General features: G+C 36.1%; 1 protein-coding gene across 2 annotated transcripts in view; it reads right to left on the bottom strand.

Moving 5' to 3' along the window:
• The window catches only part of CTNNA2 (catenin alpha 2), a 499,450-nt gene that overhangs the window by 30,084 nt on the left and 450,392 nt on the right, over nt 1-18,974 (bottom strand). For both annotated transcript variants that reach the window (XM_034064746.1, XM_034064747.1), the window contains exons 13-16: nt 13,677-13,828; nt 6,524-6,637; nt 2,863-3,044; nt 183-288 (exon numbers count right to left, since the gene is read on the bottom strand). In XM_034064746.1, coding sequence (XP_033920637.1) covers nt 183-288; nt 2,863-3,044; nt 6,524-6,637; nt 13,677-13,828 — 554 coding nt within the window. The remainder of the gene's footprint in view (nt 1-182; nt 289-2,862; nt 3,045-6,523; nt 6,638-13,676; nt 13,829-18,974) is intronic.

Below are 18,974 nucleotides of genomic sequence, written 5' to 3'. Positions count from 1 at the left end.
TCCTGTACTGCAAAACCCAAGCTGATTGGTATATAAGAAAGAACTTCCATTCAATAGGTAGATCAATATCCAGGCAGTGACTTTCAACAGGTAATTTTTTGCCAAGTACAGATAACCTTTTCCTGCAAAAGGCAACTCATTGATAGAGGTCACATTATATATCTGCTCATTTTTGTTATTACCTGATCAGCTACAGCCCGTGCCAATTTGTCCATCCTTGATCCTGCCTCTGCAATCTTCTTGGCTGCATTAATGACATCTGATGTATTCTTCAGGGGGCCTTTACCTCTGTGAAATGCAATACAATTATGCACAATCTAAATAAATCATGAAAGGCAACAGTTTTAGTGACCCTGTTTAGTGTTTGATTTTAAAATAGTAACATAAATGCCTTCTTAATTTATTACAATTTCACCTTTTAACTACTTTACAGAATAGCTTGATTAAGAAATCAGTCTGATATATTTCCTCCCTCCTACAAAATGCCTCACTAGCAATTTAATCTGATGGCACCTTCAAGCACATGAGCCATACTTAATAGTAGATGCATTTTTAAGTGCTCATTAAGCCAAAATTCTTTCTGGAATACACAACTATTTCAAAATCATCTTATTCCCAAGCCAGTGCTAAATGTTAAGCCTGTCATGTCTACAGCAAGTATGGCACATTTTAGAAAACCTTTTAAGTCGATTTTTTGTCAGAAAAAGAAGATCTGTGAAGCATAATCCTTATATTACACTTAAACCATTTATAATTAGCTTTACAACTGATCTTTCACTATATTTTAATGATGATGTACAAAACTCTGATTTTAGTCATTAAAGTTACCAACATTTATCTAGACAAATAGTAAAAAGTCACTGCAGACAGAAATTTGTTTCAGACTCAAAGCTTTAATCCTGTTTGTAATAATATATTTGCTACTGCTCCTGAGAATGGCTTAGTTGGAAGTGAATTGATTTTCCTTATTATTCTTTTCTTATGCTATATGGAGAAAGGCGGCTTAAGACACCTTAAACAGCTACTGGAATACAACAAGTATCCCACTTCTGTTGAACTCAAATTGTAGGAAAAGTCCTTCATAGTGACCTTGGATGCTTCTACATTAATCACATCAGCAGATCTGATTGTCACAAACTCTTTGCATTTGAAAAATTATTCTATTTTAACAGTACTGAGGTTACAGTCAACCAAAAAAGGTGTGAAAGGCTTTGTTCTGTTTCAATGGAATATGTTAAACAAGCTTTTATTGAATCTGATGTAGACAGAGGTGCTGTTTGATTTATTTTTCTTTAATTTACTTCAAATGTGACAGTAGTTTTCACTCATTCTCCTATTAGTTCTGTTCTTTTGATGGTAGAAAATGTAATTACAAAACTTTCAATTTGATGTTCAATGTATGAGAGATTATGCAAAATTGCAAAAAATTGTTCATACTCTGGGCTGCGGCTTTAGAATGTTATATTTTCCTTCCAGGAAATGATGGCTCTATTTGGAGAGTTTTTCACTCTGGTTTTAGACAGAAGGGTCATCAACGCAAAGAAAATACAACTATGAAAGAATTAAGATTCATCTAAAATATCACCTTTTACAAGAGGTTCTACACTGTCATTTGCTATACAGGAATGGTGAGTATACTGCAAAAAAAAAGTTGTAAAAGCACAAACTGAGGGAAAAACAAATAGACTGAGAGATTAATTACTTCAAAAAAGTATCGTAACCATCTATTAATGTAAGCAAACGTTCCAGATGCTTATTACATTTAAAATGGATGAAAATGTTTGCTGTTGCCTATCACCAATTAACTAACCATAGAAGTGCAAATAGTAGAACTATTTGCAAATGAATGGTATTTAAACACCCCCACATCCATCCATCCATCTATTTACCTATCTACCTGCTTACCAATCTACCTATCTATCTATCCATCTATCTATCAGGTATGTGCAAACACTGTATTGTCAATGCAGAGACTGTCTCCCTCTGAAATGTGTTGAAGGTTCCTCCAGACACGGGGCATGTGATGAGCTGGAGATTTAGAAATCTCCTTGAGCATCCCAGTGAGATGAATAAATGGATGCTTTATTTTAATTCTGATGGAAAACATGAAGATTTGTGTCCAGTTTTGTCTAATCACATTTTGATAAGTACCATTTAAACTTCTGAACTCCCCTTAAAAATAATCACTGAAAAAATGTTAATTTATTATGGTGATCTGCAATTCAAAAAATCTTGTAAAATGTTCTCCCTGGTGAGACAGACAATATGACTATATATAAACAGAATTCTTTTGTTTAAACGAGATCACTAATGAATGGCCTTTTGATGCTTTGCAATTAGGGAAGAACAAGACATTAATAGAAAGAAGAAATGAAAGCAAAAAAATCATTGCTGTCAGGCTCCAATAAGGTATTAGATCAAAACATTTTCATTTAATTTGGGATTTTTTTAAGGAGCTCAGCATTCAAACTTATATAAGTAGTTTTGTCATTATTTTTGATTGACACAAATTGTATTGAAATGTTGAAAGTTCAGAGAGGCACATGCATTTATATGGGTACTAAACGAAATGCCAGTTGAGCATCTGTAAGGTCACAGACTATCTTTGCTGCTGAAATTCAAAATGATTTGCAAACAAAACAGGTATGCAAATAAGAGAAAAACTTTATGTGATTAATCCCTTTTGGAGAAGTATCCAGAGCAGTTATGTGTAAAGAACTGTAGAGCCTACCCTGTTATGTATGATGAGTGTTACCTGGATTTGCATCCCTCAAACCACATCTTAATAGCAATAAATTGCAACAGAAAGGAAAGATGGGGGATGTCTGAAGAAGTTCTCAGCTCAGGTTGTTTTGTCCTTACCTAGTAAAGTCTGTCATTTCCATCATAATCATGCACATCTGCTTTGCCAGCACAATGATGTCGTTACCACTGTCATCCCACTTGGCCACCTCAGCATCCAGTTTGCTCTTTTCTTGGTGGAATATCTCCACCTGCTCGGCAATCTTAGCCTTCTCCTCCTGGGGAAGCTGAGCCATGATAGCCTGGAGAAAAAGTGTAAGAAGATGGAGATGAAAAAATGAAAGTTAGAAAATATACATTTCCAGTGGACTAAATGGCATTCTACTTTCTCTCAGTTGAAGATGTCATGGAAAATCCAATGGAAACTTGATTTCTGTTAGGACAGGCAAAACAAAATTCACAGGATGCTCATAGCTCTTCTTATACCTTAAAGAACTAAAAAACTATATATGTGATGCCATGATATACATATTATTCACCAACCAATACAGGAAGAGTAAAGAAAATTCCTATTCAATCTTAACTTTTAGGAAAAACAAAATGAACAACATCTATGGGAAAGGCAGACTAAATTGCCAGTGTCTCCCCCAGTCTCGTTCTCTGTCAGAAAGAAGTTTTCTGCTTAAATCAAAAGTAAAATAATCTATGACATGTAAGATAATTCATTTGAAGTGGATTGTAATGAATGTACCTTTCAATAATGTTGAATGGTCTATTTGTTTCTTGGAGGATATGCAAAAGGCACTACACAGGTTGATCCTAATCTGCCTTGACATTATCAACAAAGCAGATAGCTCCCCACCCCCCCAAAAAGACAAAAGAAAACCCTACAAAATTATAATAATTACTTTTGAAGATCAAATGGACACTTCCAATAATCATTTCCAAGTTGAGCTCCTATTTGGCTTCAGGGGTTCTGAAGCCTACATTATGCATTTAATGGGGTGTGACACATGCTTAAGTGTCATTACATTTTTTCTTGTTTATGTCACTTTCAATCAGCTGAAGTCTTTTTCTACATATTCTTAAAATGCTCTTGGCTTTTAAAAATTCATAATTGACCTTTTCCAAACCCAGAATGAAAAAAGGGCTATAAACAGGAGATCGCAAAATGAGAAATTTGCAAGTTAATCAAATTAAAATTCAACACGAGTTTTAATTAGGCCTTATCAATGTAAGTCAGCAGTTTTAAATGTTAGCATATTAGTCTTTTCACAGGAAAAATGCCATTAAGTCTAATAAATAAATACAGAAAATACACACAAAACAATAGAGCACGAGAATTAACTGAAATCTAAGAGAATTAAGAGATAGGAGTAGTAAAATTTGGAAAGCAAATCCGTATGTCTTAAGTGTGGTTTCTTTCTGTGGGAAACTTTACCCACACTTCTTTTAAACTCATAAACAGTGTTTTAACATTTCTATTCCATCTACTGATGTGTTTTCAAAGAAGTTATATCCTGCAGCAAATGCAGTTCATATATTCAAGTTTTATTTCTATTTAAGACCAACACAAGTCTTTCTACTGAAATACTAATGGCCTTATGGAGTAAGCATATTAAAAAAATACATTACATTCCACAAATAAAAATCCTTTTTTTTTTTAAATACAGAAAAATTTCAAACAAGATGCTGTTTTGCTCAGCAGACTCATTTCAATGAGTCACTCAAGACTGTGGAATGGGCAGCTTCTACTTACCACATTTTCATTTTAGGTTTTCATTGTTTGCTGCTTCTTGTGACATATTGTATTCTACATTCTTCAGGAATGGGACTGTCTTTATAATATATTCTGTTTATACAGTGTGTAGCCGATCAAAGCAGAAGGTTTTAAGTGCAGCAGTGATAATAACCACAATAAATGTAATAGAATTTAAGACTCCTAAGTCCCTAGGTGAACTAGATTCTTAGTAAAAATATTACTGCAGTCCTTACTTGGTTTTCAGATCAAGGAAGGATGTTATGATACCCAATCCTAGATGTAATGAAACAAAAACAATAAAAAGACTATGAAATAACTATACTGTACCTCAGTTCTTTGGTACCTGAGACATACTTTATTAGTCAATTGCTTGAATATATAAAACTGGACTTTTTGCTCTCTAAAATATAAAATTCCCTTAATATAGTCAACTACATCCAGGACACAGTTCTGTTATTGTTCTCAGGGTAAGAGATGCAGGTATCATTCTGCAATCCCCTGACTGCATGGTTTTCAGTGCCAGTTCACCCAGATCTCTGGGGTTGGACCTACAATCCACCTGCTCTTCATAGAAACATAGAATAGTTAGGGTTGGAAAGGCCCTTAAGGTCATCTAGTTCTAACCCCCTTGCCATGGGCAGGGAGACTTCATACTAAACCATGGCACTCGAAGCTCTGTCCAACCTGTGTAGTGATATATATGATATGCCCTTAATATGCAAAGACAAATTTGTTTTGTCTTGGGGATGTAGTGATAGAAACCCAGCTTTTCTGACTCACGGAATGGTTTATTTGCCATGTATATTGAACATTCAGGGAAATTAAGACAAAAAGAAAACTCTGCCCATTCCTCTGTACCTAAGTCTCACATTACTCCCATACCTCTAAGTAAGCTTCATTTAGATTTGCATCACTCTACCGTTTCTTTTCAGGGCGTAAAATATTTGTGTCAAGCCCTAACATACTGTGGGTCTTTCACAGTAGATAAAATATTCTCTTTCCTGGCCCTCTTAATTGACCATTCAAAGCATCATTACCTTTTCGTGTTCAGATTCTCAGCTCTACAAATCATCTTCCAGAAGTCACCATTCCAGTTACCACCTTTTGCTACACTGTTTGAATGTGTGTGTGGAGGATGGTTCTCATTTAGTGTACTACTTCACTTTTAGCACTTATCCAAAGAAATTGCAGACCTGTGCAAGACATCCATGAAAATCACTCCCAGTTGCCTATTGGTTCTATAATGGAAAATCTTATGGCTTTTCTTTAAACTCTCTTTCCAGTCAAATATATTTTCATGATGTTGCTTACCCCCAGAATTCTATTCTGATGTGGGTTTTGCTTGGGTGTTTTTCTTTACTAAAAGCCTATTTAGTAAAAGCCAAGCATTCATCAGAGGGTGGCAAAATCCTGAGCGTTAACAAACTTCACTTCTCTAGCACCTGTGATCCCTGAAGCACTCATCAGCTTAATTTCCAATCCCCATGCACAAGCTGAGGTCGCAAATCACAGTGACTGGAGTTTATCATGATGTAATTACCCTGGTAAAATTACATTGACTCAGTAACAAATGTCTTCAATTACAATTAAATTACAGGGACTACTCGGTAGCTTAAACAGATCTTCTTGACAGGTTTGCACACTGGGAAACATGACTAATGTAAGATTTCTCTGGATACAGCACATGGTGCCCTGATAGGAGGGTTTTTTTTGTTTTAATTTGCTGACTACTCCCATGGTTTCAGCATATTCCAATCCTTCAAGGCCTTCTCATACAGCACTAGCTGGAGCAAAGAGCTGATACAAGGCATCACATAAGCCTGAGGAAGATCATTCAATAAAGTTAGTGCTTTTCAAATAGGTAAGACATGAAAAACCTTTAAACAGTTAGGTCATCTTACTCCTGTTCTTTTTTAAGTGACCCTTAAGATTTTAAAATTACTGCATTGTTTTCTGATGCATAGCATTTAATTTGCAGCTATTCAGACACTTAATTCAGTGCATGTGTTCTATACTCACCCTTGCACTCTGGCCAGCAATAAGCTGGTCATCTTCAGTCTGAACACTTGTTCTGCTACGAACGTCATAATCTTCCTGCTCAAAGTCTGAATCATCCTCTAGCTCTTCAGGGGTCTAGAGGGAAAGAAACAGTGAGAGAAAGCACAAGAGAGGAGATGACAAACTCATAAAGCATACAGACAAAGTCCTATGTACAGTAAGCTCTTATTTCATTGACTACCTGCCCAGCAAATGCTGTTTCTCTTTCCTCTTAAATTAACTTGTCTGCCCCAGCAGTCAAGAACTGAAATTGAATTGTCTTAAAAATTAAGTTGTTTCAATTCTAGTTTTCTTTATAAATGGCATTTATCATTACCTTGCTGCAACTTCCCTTAACTCTGTTAACATGATGAATGCAGTTCCAGGAACAAATATCCTTTAGAAACACTAACAACCGGAATGCAGTATTTAAAAATAATGTTATTTCATATATAAATGGACACTCATACTATTATATTACTGGAATCTCCATGTAATCTTCAAAAGAGAAAGCAAGTACCTAGGAAAAAATAACTAACATCCTGGAATAAAGAGTTACCAAAGCAAATAAGAGATTTCCCCTTGAGAGAAATCATAATTATGAAACAAATGTATAGCTTATAATTTGCTTTATCATGTAGGTTCACATTAGGGTTTTCAGATACAAAACTTTGGAATTTGCCTTATTTCCTAAACCGAAATGATATTTTCTCAATTACTACATATGATTTGAGGGGCAGATTAATCAGATCTAGTTACATGCATGCTGGCTTCAGGTTGTTTAAAATGTTGGAGGAAGGAAGAAAAAAAAGATAATTGATGGATCCATTTCTTTTATTTTTTTTGCCTTCTAGCAAAAAAATCAGGAGCAAAAAAATAATTACTTATATATATATACACACAGAGTGACAGCCTACTTTAAATCACTATTTAGTACTGTATTTAATATAGATAGTTAAAAACCAGAAATAGTCTTTAGAAGGAAGTTTACTTTCCATTTTGTGCTTGAATAGCATCTAGTACAACATTCTAGCCACAAGTAACTTTTATAGGTACAATTTAGGATAGTGGTAATAAGAAAGAGAATGACAACAGCTGTGAAGAGAAATCCTCACCTTAGTGGATACCCATCTGCCTTGGTGTTAACCTAGAGGGCCAACCATTGCAGAAGAAATCATCCATGCTGGCATTTTATGCTTGGAGGCAACGTCAAGTTTGCTAGCACAGGTGCTAATCATTGCCAGTTGTCATTACAGCTCTGTCTTGAAGATGCTCAGTCACTAGGAACTGGTCCAAACCCTCTAACATAATGCAAAGAAGTCTTTTGGCTATATTTATGTTACAGTCCGGTTTCCAATATGAAGTGCACATTACTGTAAAGGGAAATTGACTGCTTTTCTAGCTACATTCTGAAGTGCACATGATGGGGAGAGTAAAACACAGCCATCTTCATTTGGCTTAAAGAGTATGAATTTGATGCTGAGCACTGGAGGGAGACATAACGAAGTATGACAGTATGGTAATGAAAGTGAAGCTGCATCTCGGAAGAGATACATGTACAAATAGTGTGTATAACAGGGTAGACAGGAGATGAAGTTTGGGTGAAAAAAAATAATTTATCTTTTCCCTACTGCCACAGAAAACAAAGAAAAAAAAAGAAATATTGATACTCATCATCCTCATGTCCAATGGTCTTGATTTCCAATCACCTTTAATCAATGTATTCTCTCTGCTCAGCTGCCTGAGCTCAGGATGTGACTTTAATATGTGCCATAAGCAAACGAGCCACTAAGACAATCATACAACTCCCTGAGAAAAGAAAACATTTCCCTCAAAGGGCTCAGCTTTTCATCTGCCCAGGCTTTATTGTGAAGAACAGGAAAAGGGTGGTGAGTTTTGGCCCTTTCATCCAGCTGTTTTTTCGCCATCCTTGAAGTCCATTCAACTAGCTGGTCATTGTAAAACCAGTATCCTTCCCTCTACCATGTACACTCTTCTTAGTTTCTTTTTAATTCTTTGAAATAAGACTGTAAAAGATAATGTGCAGCCCTTTCCCAGGCTTTCATAGGCAATATTTGGAGTAAAGGCGTATTTCTTGAAGTATTACATCTCAACACTGTAACTGGTAAGGACATGAGGATGACTCTAAAAAAGCTCAAATATGCTGAAAATTCACTGTTTCAGGGATTTATTCTTAAAGAAAGATTGAGGAAAAAAGTATTGCTGTTACTGCCTGACCTTCATAACCTCAAAATTTGTGTGGTCTTTAAAAGATTGAAACTTAATGGGCATAGATGTTGAACTTGGAGAAAATGTAGCACAAACCAAAATGACAAGTTAAAGTAACTGTTAATAATATACTACAAGCACAAGAAATCTCAGTGTTCCCCCTTTGAACATGTGAGATCTAATTCAAAACCAACTTTCAGATTCATTCTCTTGAGGTTTTCAAGTGTAGTGAACTTAACACCATCATTTTCTTCCTAAAATAGTTACAGTTTTCACTAAGATGCAGGACAGTAGTTATCTCTATGCTTCCATTTCAAACCTCTTGCATGCTTTTCACTCTTGCACCATTCATTTTATCTGATCTCTTTACAGATGCAGTCCATATTTAATAGGGTCTCCTATTTGTTTAGACACCAAGGTATAAAAAAGGACTATGGTATTTAAAGCTTAGTTTCCAAGACAACAGTGCCTGGAACTTAATTTATACGAGTTGGAAGACCAAAGGATTGAATCAGTCTTGCAAACACCTAAATCTGTGGTCATACAGACATAGGAAATGTGGATTTGAGATTGAAGACAGCTTCCAAACGAAACTCTTACAACCACCAGTGGCTGGAAGAGCTACAATAATTTTCAAACCAAATAGTTTTTACGAACTCATTGAGTTAGTTGAAAAATGGACCAGTTTCATAATTTAATCTGTTTGTAGCACAGGCTCTAAAGGACTATTTTTTTTTAAATACAGTATCTCTAGTACACATAGAGCACATTCTTCAGTTCATTCACCTAATTCAGATGAATTCTCCTAGTGAAGAAGAATCTTTCACAATCTCAGATAAATCACCCAGTAAAAATAGATTTTCTCTTGAAAGATGTATACACTATTTCTAATATGAATTTAGTGATGTTCAGACTTCAGTCACTGAAATATTTTAACTTTTCTGCTTAGAATATCTTTCTGGCTGCTGAAGATTTTGCTGTGGACAAAATATCTCTCATTGAGATAATTTTGAAACTGCGGTATAAAAATGTGAATTATGGATGTACAAGTCATAAAATGGCATAGATATGTGAATTATAAATACTATTTTCTCCATATTTTACCAATTCAGATATATTTGATAACAACAGAAACTTCACTATGCTATAGTGCTGTAAGCACTTAATAATTTTAAGAATTTCAACACTATAAACACCACATCAGGATAACATTGTAAAGAAAAAAAATCTGAAAAGGCATTTCCCCATTTTTTACCATAAAACCAGCCTCTAATTCTAAATGTTAAGGAGAAAAAAAGCCCTTTATAATACACTTTTCTATTCAACTCCATGATATTCTGTATGTCTTTTTTTGTACAAGGGCAGCTGTAGCCTGAGTGACTCAGGTGCTGTGAGCAGCATCTGAGTGGCAGAGAACCTCCCTCACAGCAGGTCTTCAGCTGTTTAATGACTTAAATTAAACTCTAACACTTTAAATTCAACCTGAGAAGCAACAAGCAGTCAATGTAGTCAATGTAGACAATGAACAAAACACCCTTTGGAGATAAGTCATTTGCTAAAAAAGATGATGGGATTTTATACCAAGTGTAGTTTCCAGAGAATCTGAGATGTAGCAGCACTTTGGATGTCACCACAGTGGCTACCCCATGGGTGATCATAGCTAAGACTACATTCATTGAAGACCATACATAGATGCAAAAAGTTAGGGCTGAGGATCCCACATTTGCACTACTTTCATTTCATTTTATTCCCTTTGCTGTAGTCTTCTCCCATGGACTAAAAGTCCCTTAATGATATAAGTGGAACATTTAAGATGCTCCTAGACCACTTCTTCCAGGATCAAAGAATCAAGTTTGCATGCTCTAACATGAACTAAAACATGGCAAGAAGGAACAACTGGAAATTGGTTCCAAAATGCACCCTTGATCCCACCAAATGGAACACTAAGGCTGATGTAGATTCAACTAATAGCAAAAAAAAACAATAGCAAAGGCTGCATGTGAAAAAAAGACGGGCCTTAGAGATGCATAAGAATGCGAGAAGGTGCCATTATGATTCTTCCTGACTGTGGAGAGGTTTTCTGTCTAATGGCTGAATATCATAAGTAGCTATGAAAAAAACAATGTGTAATTTAATCCCTATGCAGTAATAGAAAAGATGTTGGAACTAAGTTATTATTTTCTATCTTATTTTTAGGTTTTATAATTATACTCCTAAATTTACTTATACTTCTTAACTTGTGTAAGAGATTTTTTCTTCTTTATAGATCATCATAATAGTCCTCAATGTAAAAATGAGTCTCCTTTCTCCTCCAAAGGGAAAATAAAATAACCCCTTTTCAAGGCAAAAGAGAAGCAGAGATTATTCCCCTCTCATTCAGCTTACTAAAAGTAATAATACCAACAAAAAATAATTTGCAAAGTGGCTTTATTTCCTCTATGGAATGAGGGAATCATCTCAGATAAATTCAATGATTCATGGCACACACATGAAAAATTACTGCCTGAAAATAATTATTTGTGCCAGATGCTTTAAAAAGTTTGGAAGTGAGGTTTTATTTTTCCCCCTTTTCTTTTTTCTTTTAATTCAGTAAGAATTTTTACAACCTGAATTAAAGGGGTGCGTGAGATTTGATAGATTATTAGAAAGAAGACTAAACACGCTCTTTTATAGCTTAACACCCTCACCCTTTAAATATACATTATGTTTCCATGAGAGATGTTCAGATGGGAATGCTGAGAAGTGTCTTAAAATGAAATTAATTTTGTTTTCTACACAAAATAAGGTTCTGGTTCAGCAAACTTTGGTCTGTGTAAGTTTATGTATGTGGATTTTCCCAGTTAACTCACAAGGATAATGAGTCCCTTTATGTGCTTTGGTTCTCTTCCGGGGTAAGGAGTACTACATTTAGCTCCATAAATAGTCAGAATGCAAAACTACATCTTCCTAACCTGGGTAAGCAGAATTCTTTAACTCATATCATACAAGGAGCAGGAAACAGTAGTGATACAATGGCAAAAATAAGCTGGGATGTTTCTAAGGGGTCTGTGAAGCCTGCATGCTGATCAGCTTTCCAGGCCAGCAGTGAGCATAACAGCAAGACAGCAGTGAAATAGGTGAATGTGCCTCCAGAATTTAAAATGGTGCTTTGAGGTTTTCAGGAACATCTCACCCACTATGGACACTCTGATGGCAAACTCTCCAGAACAACTTTGATGTACAGGGAGATGCTAGAAGGCAGAACTGTGTAAGAGATGGGAAAGCGTGCATCTATAGCAGATCCTGTCTGATAACTGTCTCAAGAAGCAATTTAAAATGACTCATGAGAGACTATAAAAGACTAAAATGTACTTAGAAGTGGTTCTTGTTCTAAAAAAAGTTTGGAAACTGCTGTAATGAAGTAAGGAAATGGATAATCAAAGGAAAAATGGATTTCCTTTACCATGCAGATCTTTTGTTTCCATCCCAGACCAGAATTGTTCCAAATACCCCAATGCTGCACATGTAGGAAACAGGAGGTGTTTGCTTCCACCATCAGTCATGACTGATGTCTCAGGCAGCTCAGGCTACTTGAGATTAGCAATGGGTATGGGAATGGAATTTACGTTTCACAGTTACAAGATTAAGCCTGTCAAAAGCTTGTTCTGTAAAGGTTAATATGCAGTGGCAGATGGCTAAAATTGAGCTATTTTGGAGTGTTCCAGCTGCCTGAATTACTACATCAGTGCCATAATACACTCACAAACACAAGTGCATGTTACCTGTTTGCTCAAAGGGATAAGTTGTTTTAGCACTGTTATTTGCTTTATAAGTTTTCTCTGCAATTTTCACCGCAGGTTTCTTTGCTCATGGTTTTCACTGGGGCAGATTCAAAGTAACTTGTGTTTCAAATAAGAGTTTCAATTATGTGATTAGAATCACATAATGGTTTGGGTAGGAAGGGACCTTAAAGGTCAACTAGTTCCAATCCCCTCCCACAGGCAGTGACACCTTCCACTAGAGCAGCTTGCTCCAAGCCCCTGTGTCCAACATGGCTTTGAACACTGCCAGGGATGGGGCTGCCACAGGTTCTCTGGGCACCCTGTGCCAGCGCCTCAGCACCCTCACAAGGAAGAACTGCCTACGAGCTCATCTCAATCTCTCCTCTGGCAGATTAAAGCCGCTGCCTCTTGTTCTATCACTTGTGCCCTTGTAGAAAGTTTCTCTCTAGCTTTCATGACCTAGAGGCACCACATATGTTCAAACTGGTTTTTTATTTTCTTGTTATTTAGCTTTGATTTTTTCTCCTTTATTCTTTGACTGTAGACTACACTGCAAAACAAGACACAACTACTCTAACAATAATTATGTTCTTCTGTATTTTTTTTATTAACTTATTTGTATGGTTTTTTAGAAGATGCCTAAGCAAAATGAAACAACTGGGTAGTTAACACTGAAATGACATATTTGTTACCTCAGGAAACATTCAAAACCATCCCTGCAGAGGCTCACTGGAGCAGGAAGATAATTTATTTATTCATCTAGATTTTAACCAGACTTACCTCATGTCCCAAGTAGCACACATACATTAGGAGAAAAACCCCAAACCAATGAAAATCTACACAAATGTGAAGATCTGGGCAAAAAGATTGCTATTACTATGGAAACAGTAATGAAGTTTGCATCTATTGGCAGTTGAGATGAAATATTCTCGTAGGTAATTAAGAAATTAATTGTGGTTCATCTCATTTCTTTCCCTACAAATTCCCTTCTGCTGCACATAGTTTTGTTTCACGCTTGTTTCAATATCAATCCTGTCTGGCTTATTATGAAAAAATGTTGATTCTAAGAAGCTTTCATATTCCTCTCATCCAATGAGATACTTTCTTGTTAAGTCCCAGCTTTCTTTCCCCAGTGCTTTACATACCCTTATCATCAGAACAGCTTTCCTGATGTCACGAACTCCATCATAAACCAAGCGGGAAGCATCTATAAACTCATTCTCTTCAAACGGCTGTGGGACATTCGCACTCAAGGCTTCAATGGCAACCTCAACTTGTTCAGCAAAACGTGGCATAACTAGATTAAACAAAATGAAAGGCAGGAAGATTAGACACCTTCTTTTGGAGGATTTTTCACCTGTCCTTGAGCATAAATACTTTCCAGTAGAAATGGTACTAACGTTGTTGAAAATTCAAGACCTAGGAAGGCCCATGGTATGGATTTATACTGATTCTAGACATGCAGAGCTCTGGCATAGTTTCTGACAGCATAAAAGTAGTGATCTTTATATTCTCTTCTCCAATTGCACAATAAAGAAAGTAAAGCTTCCTTTACAAAGCATAATTTACTAAGAGTGCAAGACATCTGAGCTATCAGTAAAGCACATTTAAAACATTTACAGCTAGGAATCTTGTTTATTATGTCTGTGTATATACACACATATATATGTTTGTTCACATACACAGATGAAAGAACAGATCTGTATCATTGATGCAGATAATGCTTGGTAATTGCTAGGGATATATTGGAGAAAACATGGATAAAAGTAACAGCAACAATAGATATAAAAAAGTAAACATTAACAAAACATTGGTAGGCAGAGGGGAAACACTTTAATTAGAAAAGAAGTTTGAGAGAGCTGCAAGTTTCGGAAAGAGTATTAAATGCATATATCAAATTATCTTAATTAAAGGAACACTTGAAAGTGTAGTATGAGACTAATATGATTGCATAAGGAAGTCTTTAGCCTGAAAATCGGAAAGCAATCATTAAAAATACAATGAAAACAAGTAAACATAAAGAATAAAAGAAAATTATTTAGGGTAATGATGATAAAACAAGTAAAGCTAAAAATGCAAAAATGACAACAAAAAAGGAGGCAAAGAACACCAATATTTAGGGTCCTTAAGTTTCTGTCTAGAATGTCCTAAGTAGGAGAGGTGATCAAATATTTAATATAATTAACAGTAAGAGTAATGGATCTGAATTAGGGAAGAACAGTCTGGAGAACATCTAAATAAACCTGAAGAAATGTATCTATTAAATATGTTTACAAGTTAACACAGCATACTAAAATTTACCCTGCAGTTCTTCAGAAAATAATTAAAGCAATTCATGAAACATCTTGGAGAACTCAAGAAAAACAATAATGGTGAAAGTTGCAGGGATGTAGAAGAAGAAAAAGCACATACCTATTTATATGAAGGTACAGGGAATAAAAAGGGAAGAATTATAGGATATTCAGCCTAATTTCAGTACCCAGAAAGAAAATGAAACACGACGTAAAGCAATTAATGTGTAATTATCTTCTAAATAATAACCAGATGTCAGACAAGTGCAGATTTGTCAAAATAGGTTGTGTCATGCTCTTGTAATATTTTCTTTGACAGAGCAGCTAACTAGTGCGTCGGGAAAAGCAGTAGTTGTAATACAGCTTGACTTCGTAACATTTTTGATGTGGCCACGCAGGACATTCTTGAATGTGAAACAAGGGAAATGTATATTAAATTACTCTAAGGTGGACATGGAAGCCATGACAGAAAGCATCTCAAGGAACAATTACCTGTGGCACATTGTCAAACCAGAAAGATAAGTCAAGTGAGTTCTTGTAGTATGTCTAATAATAGAATCATAGAATCATAAAATAGCTAGGGTTGGAAAGGACCTCAAGATCATCCAGTTCCAACCCCCCTGCCATGGGCAGGGACACCTCACACTAAACCATGGCACCCAAGGCTTTGTCCAACCTGGCCTTGAACACAGCCAGGGATGGAACATTCACAACCTCCCTGGGCAACCCATTCCAGTACCTCACCACCCTAACAGTAAAGAATTTCTTCCTTATATCCAGCCTAAACTTCCCGTTTCAGTTTCAACCCATTACCCCTTGTCCTGTCACTACAGTCCCTAATGAAGAATCCCTCTCCAGCATCCCTCTAGGCCCCTTCAGACACTGGAAGTTGCTCTGCGGTCTCCACACAACCTTCTCTTCTCCAGGCTGAACAGCCCCAACTTTCTCAGCCTGTCTCCATACAGGAGCTGCTCCAGTCCCCTGATCATCCTCGTGGCCTCCTCTGGACTTGTTCCAACAGTTCCATGTCCTTTTTATGTTGAGGACACCAGAACTGTACACAATACTCTAGATGAGGTCTCATGAGAGCAGAGTCAGAGGGGCAGGACCACCACCTTTGACTTGCTGGTAATAATGTGCTGCTATTGTAAAAAATGACAAAGGTCTATCTAGAATTATTACAATATATATATAAAAAAAGACTTGAGGGAATATACTGTGAAGCTGCACAGTGAGGCCCTAGTTGGAGCACTGATCGCAGTTTTTAAGTACCTAACTGAGATTTTTGCAGCATGTGGACAAGAAATATGAAAATTAAAAAAGCTGTGTTTTGTGGTTGTATCCAGAGATAAATTTCTATGTTTCAATTGCATAATTTAGCCCAAATAATATAATATACTATTATCTAGCAGCTATATCTGAATCATGTTAAAATACTAGAAGGAAATTCCACAAACTCTTAATGAAAATTATTCACAGATAGAGATCACTGCTCATTTTATGCCCCCAAAAGATGATAAAGATGCCTATTTTAGCTGAATGTTGCATTTAATTTCTCTACTTCCAATATATACTGAAAAATATATAAATAATGTATGTATAAATTCTACACCTAAATCAGAGAATCACCGAATGGCTTGAGTTGGAAGGGACCTTAAAGTTCATCGAGTTCCAACCCCCTGCCACAGACAAGGACACCTTCCACTAGACTAGGTTGCTCCATGACCTGCCCAACCTGGCCTTGAATGCTTCCAGGAATGGACACACCACACAGCTTGGTGTTGGTGACAAACTTGCTAAAGGTGTTCCCAATCCTTGTACTATGCCACTGAAAATGCCAACAGCCATGGCTTCATTTGTTCATTCAAGTAGTTATAGTAAATTTATAAGCATCAGGCCATGAGGAGATGAAAAGTTACTGTATATTCATTTTGATGAAGATGAGGTACATGAGGCACTCATGCTCAATCACATGTATTACCACACTGTCTGCCCATTGGGTGTGAAAGCTTCTTTCAATAATTTTGACCTTGCAGACCTGGCTATAATTTAGTCCTTAATTTACATTATTACAGTTGAACATTATTTGCTGTTTCGAAATGGAAATTGCTATTAAACTGTATTATGAATTGATTGCTTGCCAATTGCATTTTTATGTTACTGGAAAATATTTTTGATTAGACAAGCAAAAATAATCTTAAACTAATAAGACACTATTACTTATAGCTTCTCTAAGCATATGCTGTCATTTAATGCAGTAAAGATTTTGGAAATTGAGTTAAGAACTCTATTATTCTCCAGTTAACATTACTGGGCCACACTTGAGAAGCTCCATGACAGTGATGTATGTAGAAATACTTCAGTTGCACCCAAAAAACTTCCAGTCTTTCTTATCTGTCATTTACTGTACAAAGAAGGATATTCTTATACCAGTAGTGAAAAAGCTACAGGTAAAATTCAGGCAAAGGTATAAAACCCATATCTGGAGTTGAAACTTGTAAATGCTGAAACTTGTAAATGCATCAGAAATTGATTAATTTATTATGTACAGAGATTGGCTACAAATTTCAGATTCAGAAGCAAATCAGCACTTTGGGTGAAAAAATTTAACATATGCTGGACTCAAAAATGTGATATATTAACATCTCTCAGTCTAACTACATGAATTAATTACACACCTGCACAAATGTTGACAGAATCAGGTCTCAAGTTAATAGGAACACTTCTAAGTTACTTTGTCATTCTAACAAATAAAGATTTTAAAGCCTTTCTGTAGATGAGTTTTTGAATTGAAAGTAAGATCACTGCCAACAAAATCTAGTTTGAATCGCTGGAGAAAAACTGGAAAATAACAAAGTTAAAATTACTTCCGTTCCATCCACTGATTACTTTCAAAGATTATTTTTATTTCATCAGCCTAATAGAAAACTAGCACATCACCGTGGGTGAATTCATGACTTGATACAACCTCTATTTCCTTGCTAACTACCTTGCTGCACACAGGTTTTCACTAAAGCTTTTTCTCTCACCCCAGCCATATCTCCTAAGTTTTAAAAATATCAAGCAATTATCTATTTTCTAAATATATATTTATGATTGACTCTTTTCTCTAATGGCAATCAACTTGTAGTGGAATGTTTCTACTGGAAAATAGAGCTGTGTGCTTGGTTTAGTGATATGAGAGCAGCAAGATCACTGAGAAGGGAAAAGTTAGGCTACAAAAAATTATTGAGATAAAAACATTAAAAATGTCATTGTTCATAGCAGTAGAATGTAAAGTTTCATTAATATGCAAGATTAAATGAATGTCTACCTAATTTAATGCACTTTTATGGCCTTATTATTTAGGAACTTGAATTCCTCAGAATCTTAAGTAGGTGTGAATGCTCAGAAATGTGGAAAGCGATAATTAAGACACAAAAAAGCAATGAAGGTTAAAGTTCTTCTAGGTGCACAGGTTTCTAATTCCTAGTGGTATCAATGGGAGTTAGGAAAGTTGGCCTGGTTTCGTCCTACTTCGTCTATCTTGAAAGTTAGAAATCTATGTCTTCTTTAACCAAATGGAGAGCAATAGATGTTTCCATTAGACAATTAATCGCACCTACTTTAAGAAAGCAGTTCAAGTTCAGCTAAACCAAATTCTGATACTGCTCTTCCCTTTGAGGAGAGAGGGAGGACAGATGATTGGCTTAGATTGGATGTCTGTTTTAGACAACCAAATTTGGGCCTAAATGAATCCTATTCCTGCATCAAATCCTAGAACACTTCTGCCTCTAAATCAGAAGGGTGCCTAGCAGGGTACCAGCTGAGCAAGAAGCGGCCACTTTTCATTTAAATCTCATTGGAAATGAAGGGTTCCCAAAGGTCTCATCTTTGGGGTACTTTTCTAGCCAGAAGACTATTGTCAAATAGCATCAGCAGAGCTACTTGTAAAGAGACAAGGACCTACTCAACTCTTTCTAGAATCCAGGGGTTTGGATCTAGGGGAATCAACTTTCTCAAAGACCAGAGGTTGCTCTCTCAAGCCATACTGTCCTCAGATAAACCAGATGTTTGAGCTCCAGCGAAGTGACTACTCTCATACTCTAGTATGCTCAGCTCTTCCCTCTGGCTGTCTCTTTGTATCTCTGCATTCATTTAAGCATCTGTAGC

Source organism: Melopsittacus undulatus, chromosome 7 (genome assembly GCF_012275295.1).
Source record: "Melopsittacus undulatus isolate bMelUnd1 chromosome 7, bMelUnd1.mat.Z, whole genome shotgun sequence".
NCBI classification, from domain to species: Eukaryota; Metazoa; Chordata; class Aves; order Psittaciformes; family Psittaculidae; genus Melopsittacus; species Melopsittacus undulatus.
This window is presented reverse-complemented; position numbering and strand designations above follow the sequence as displayed.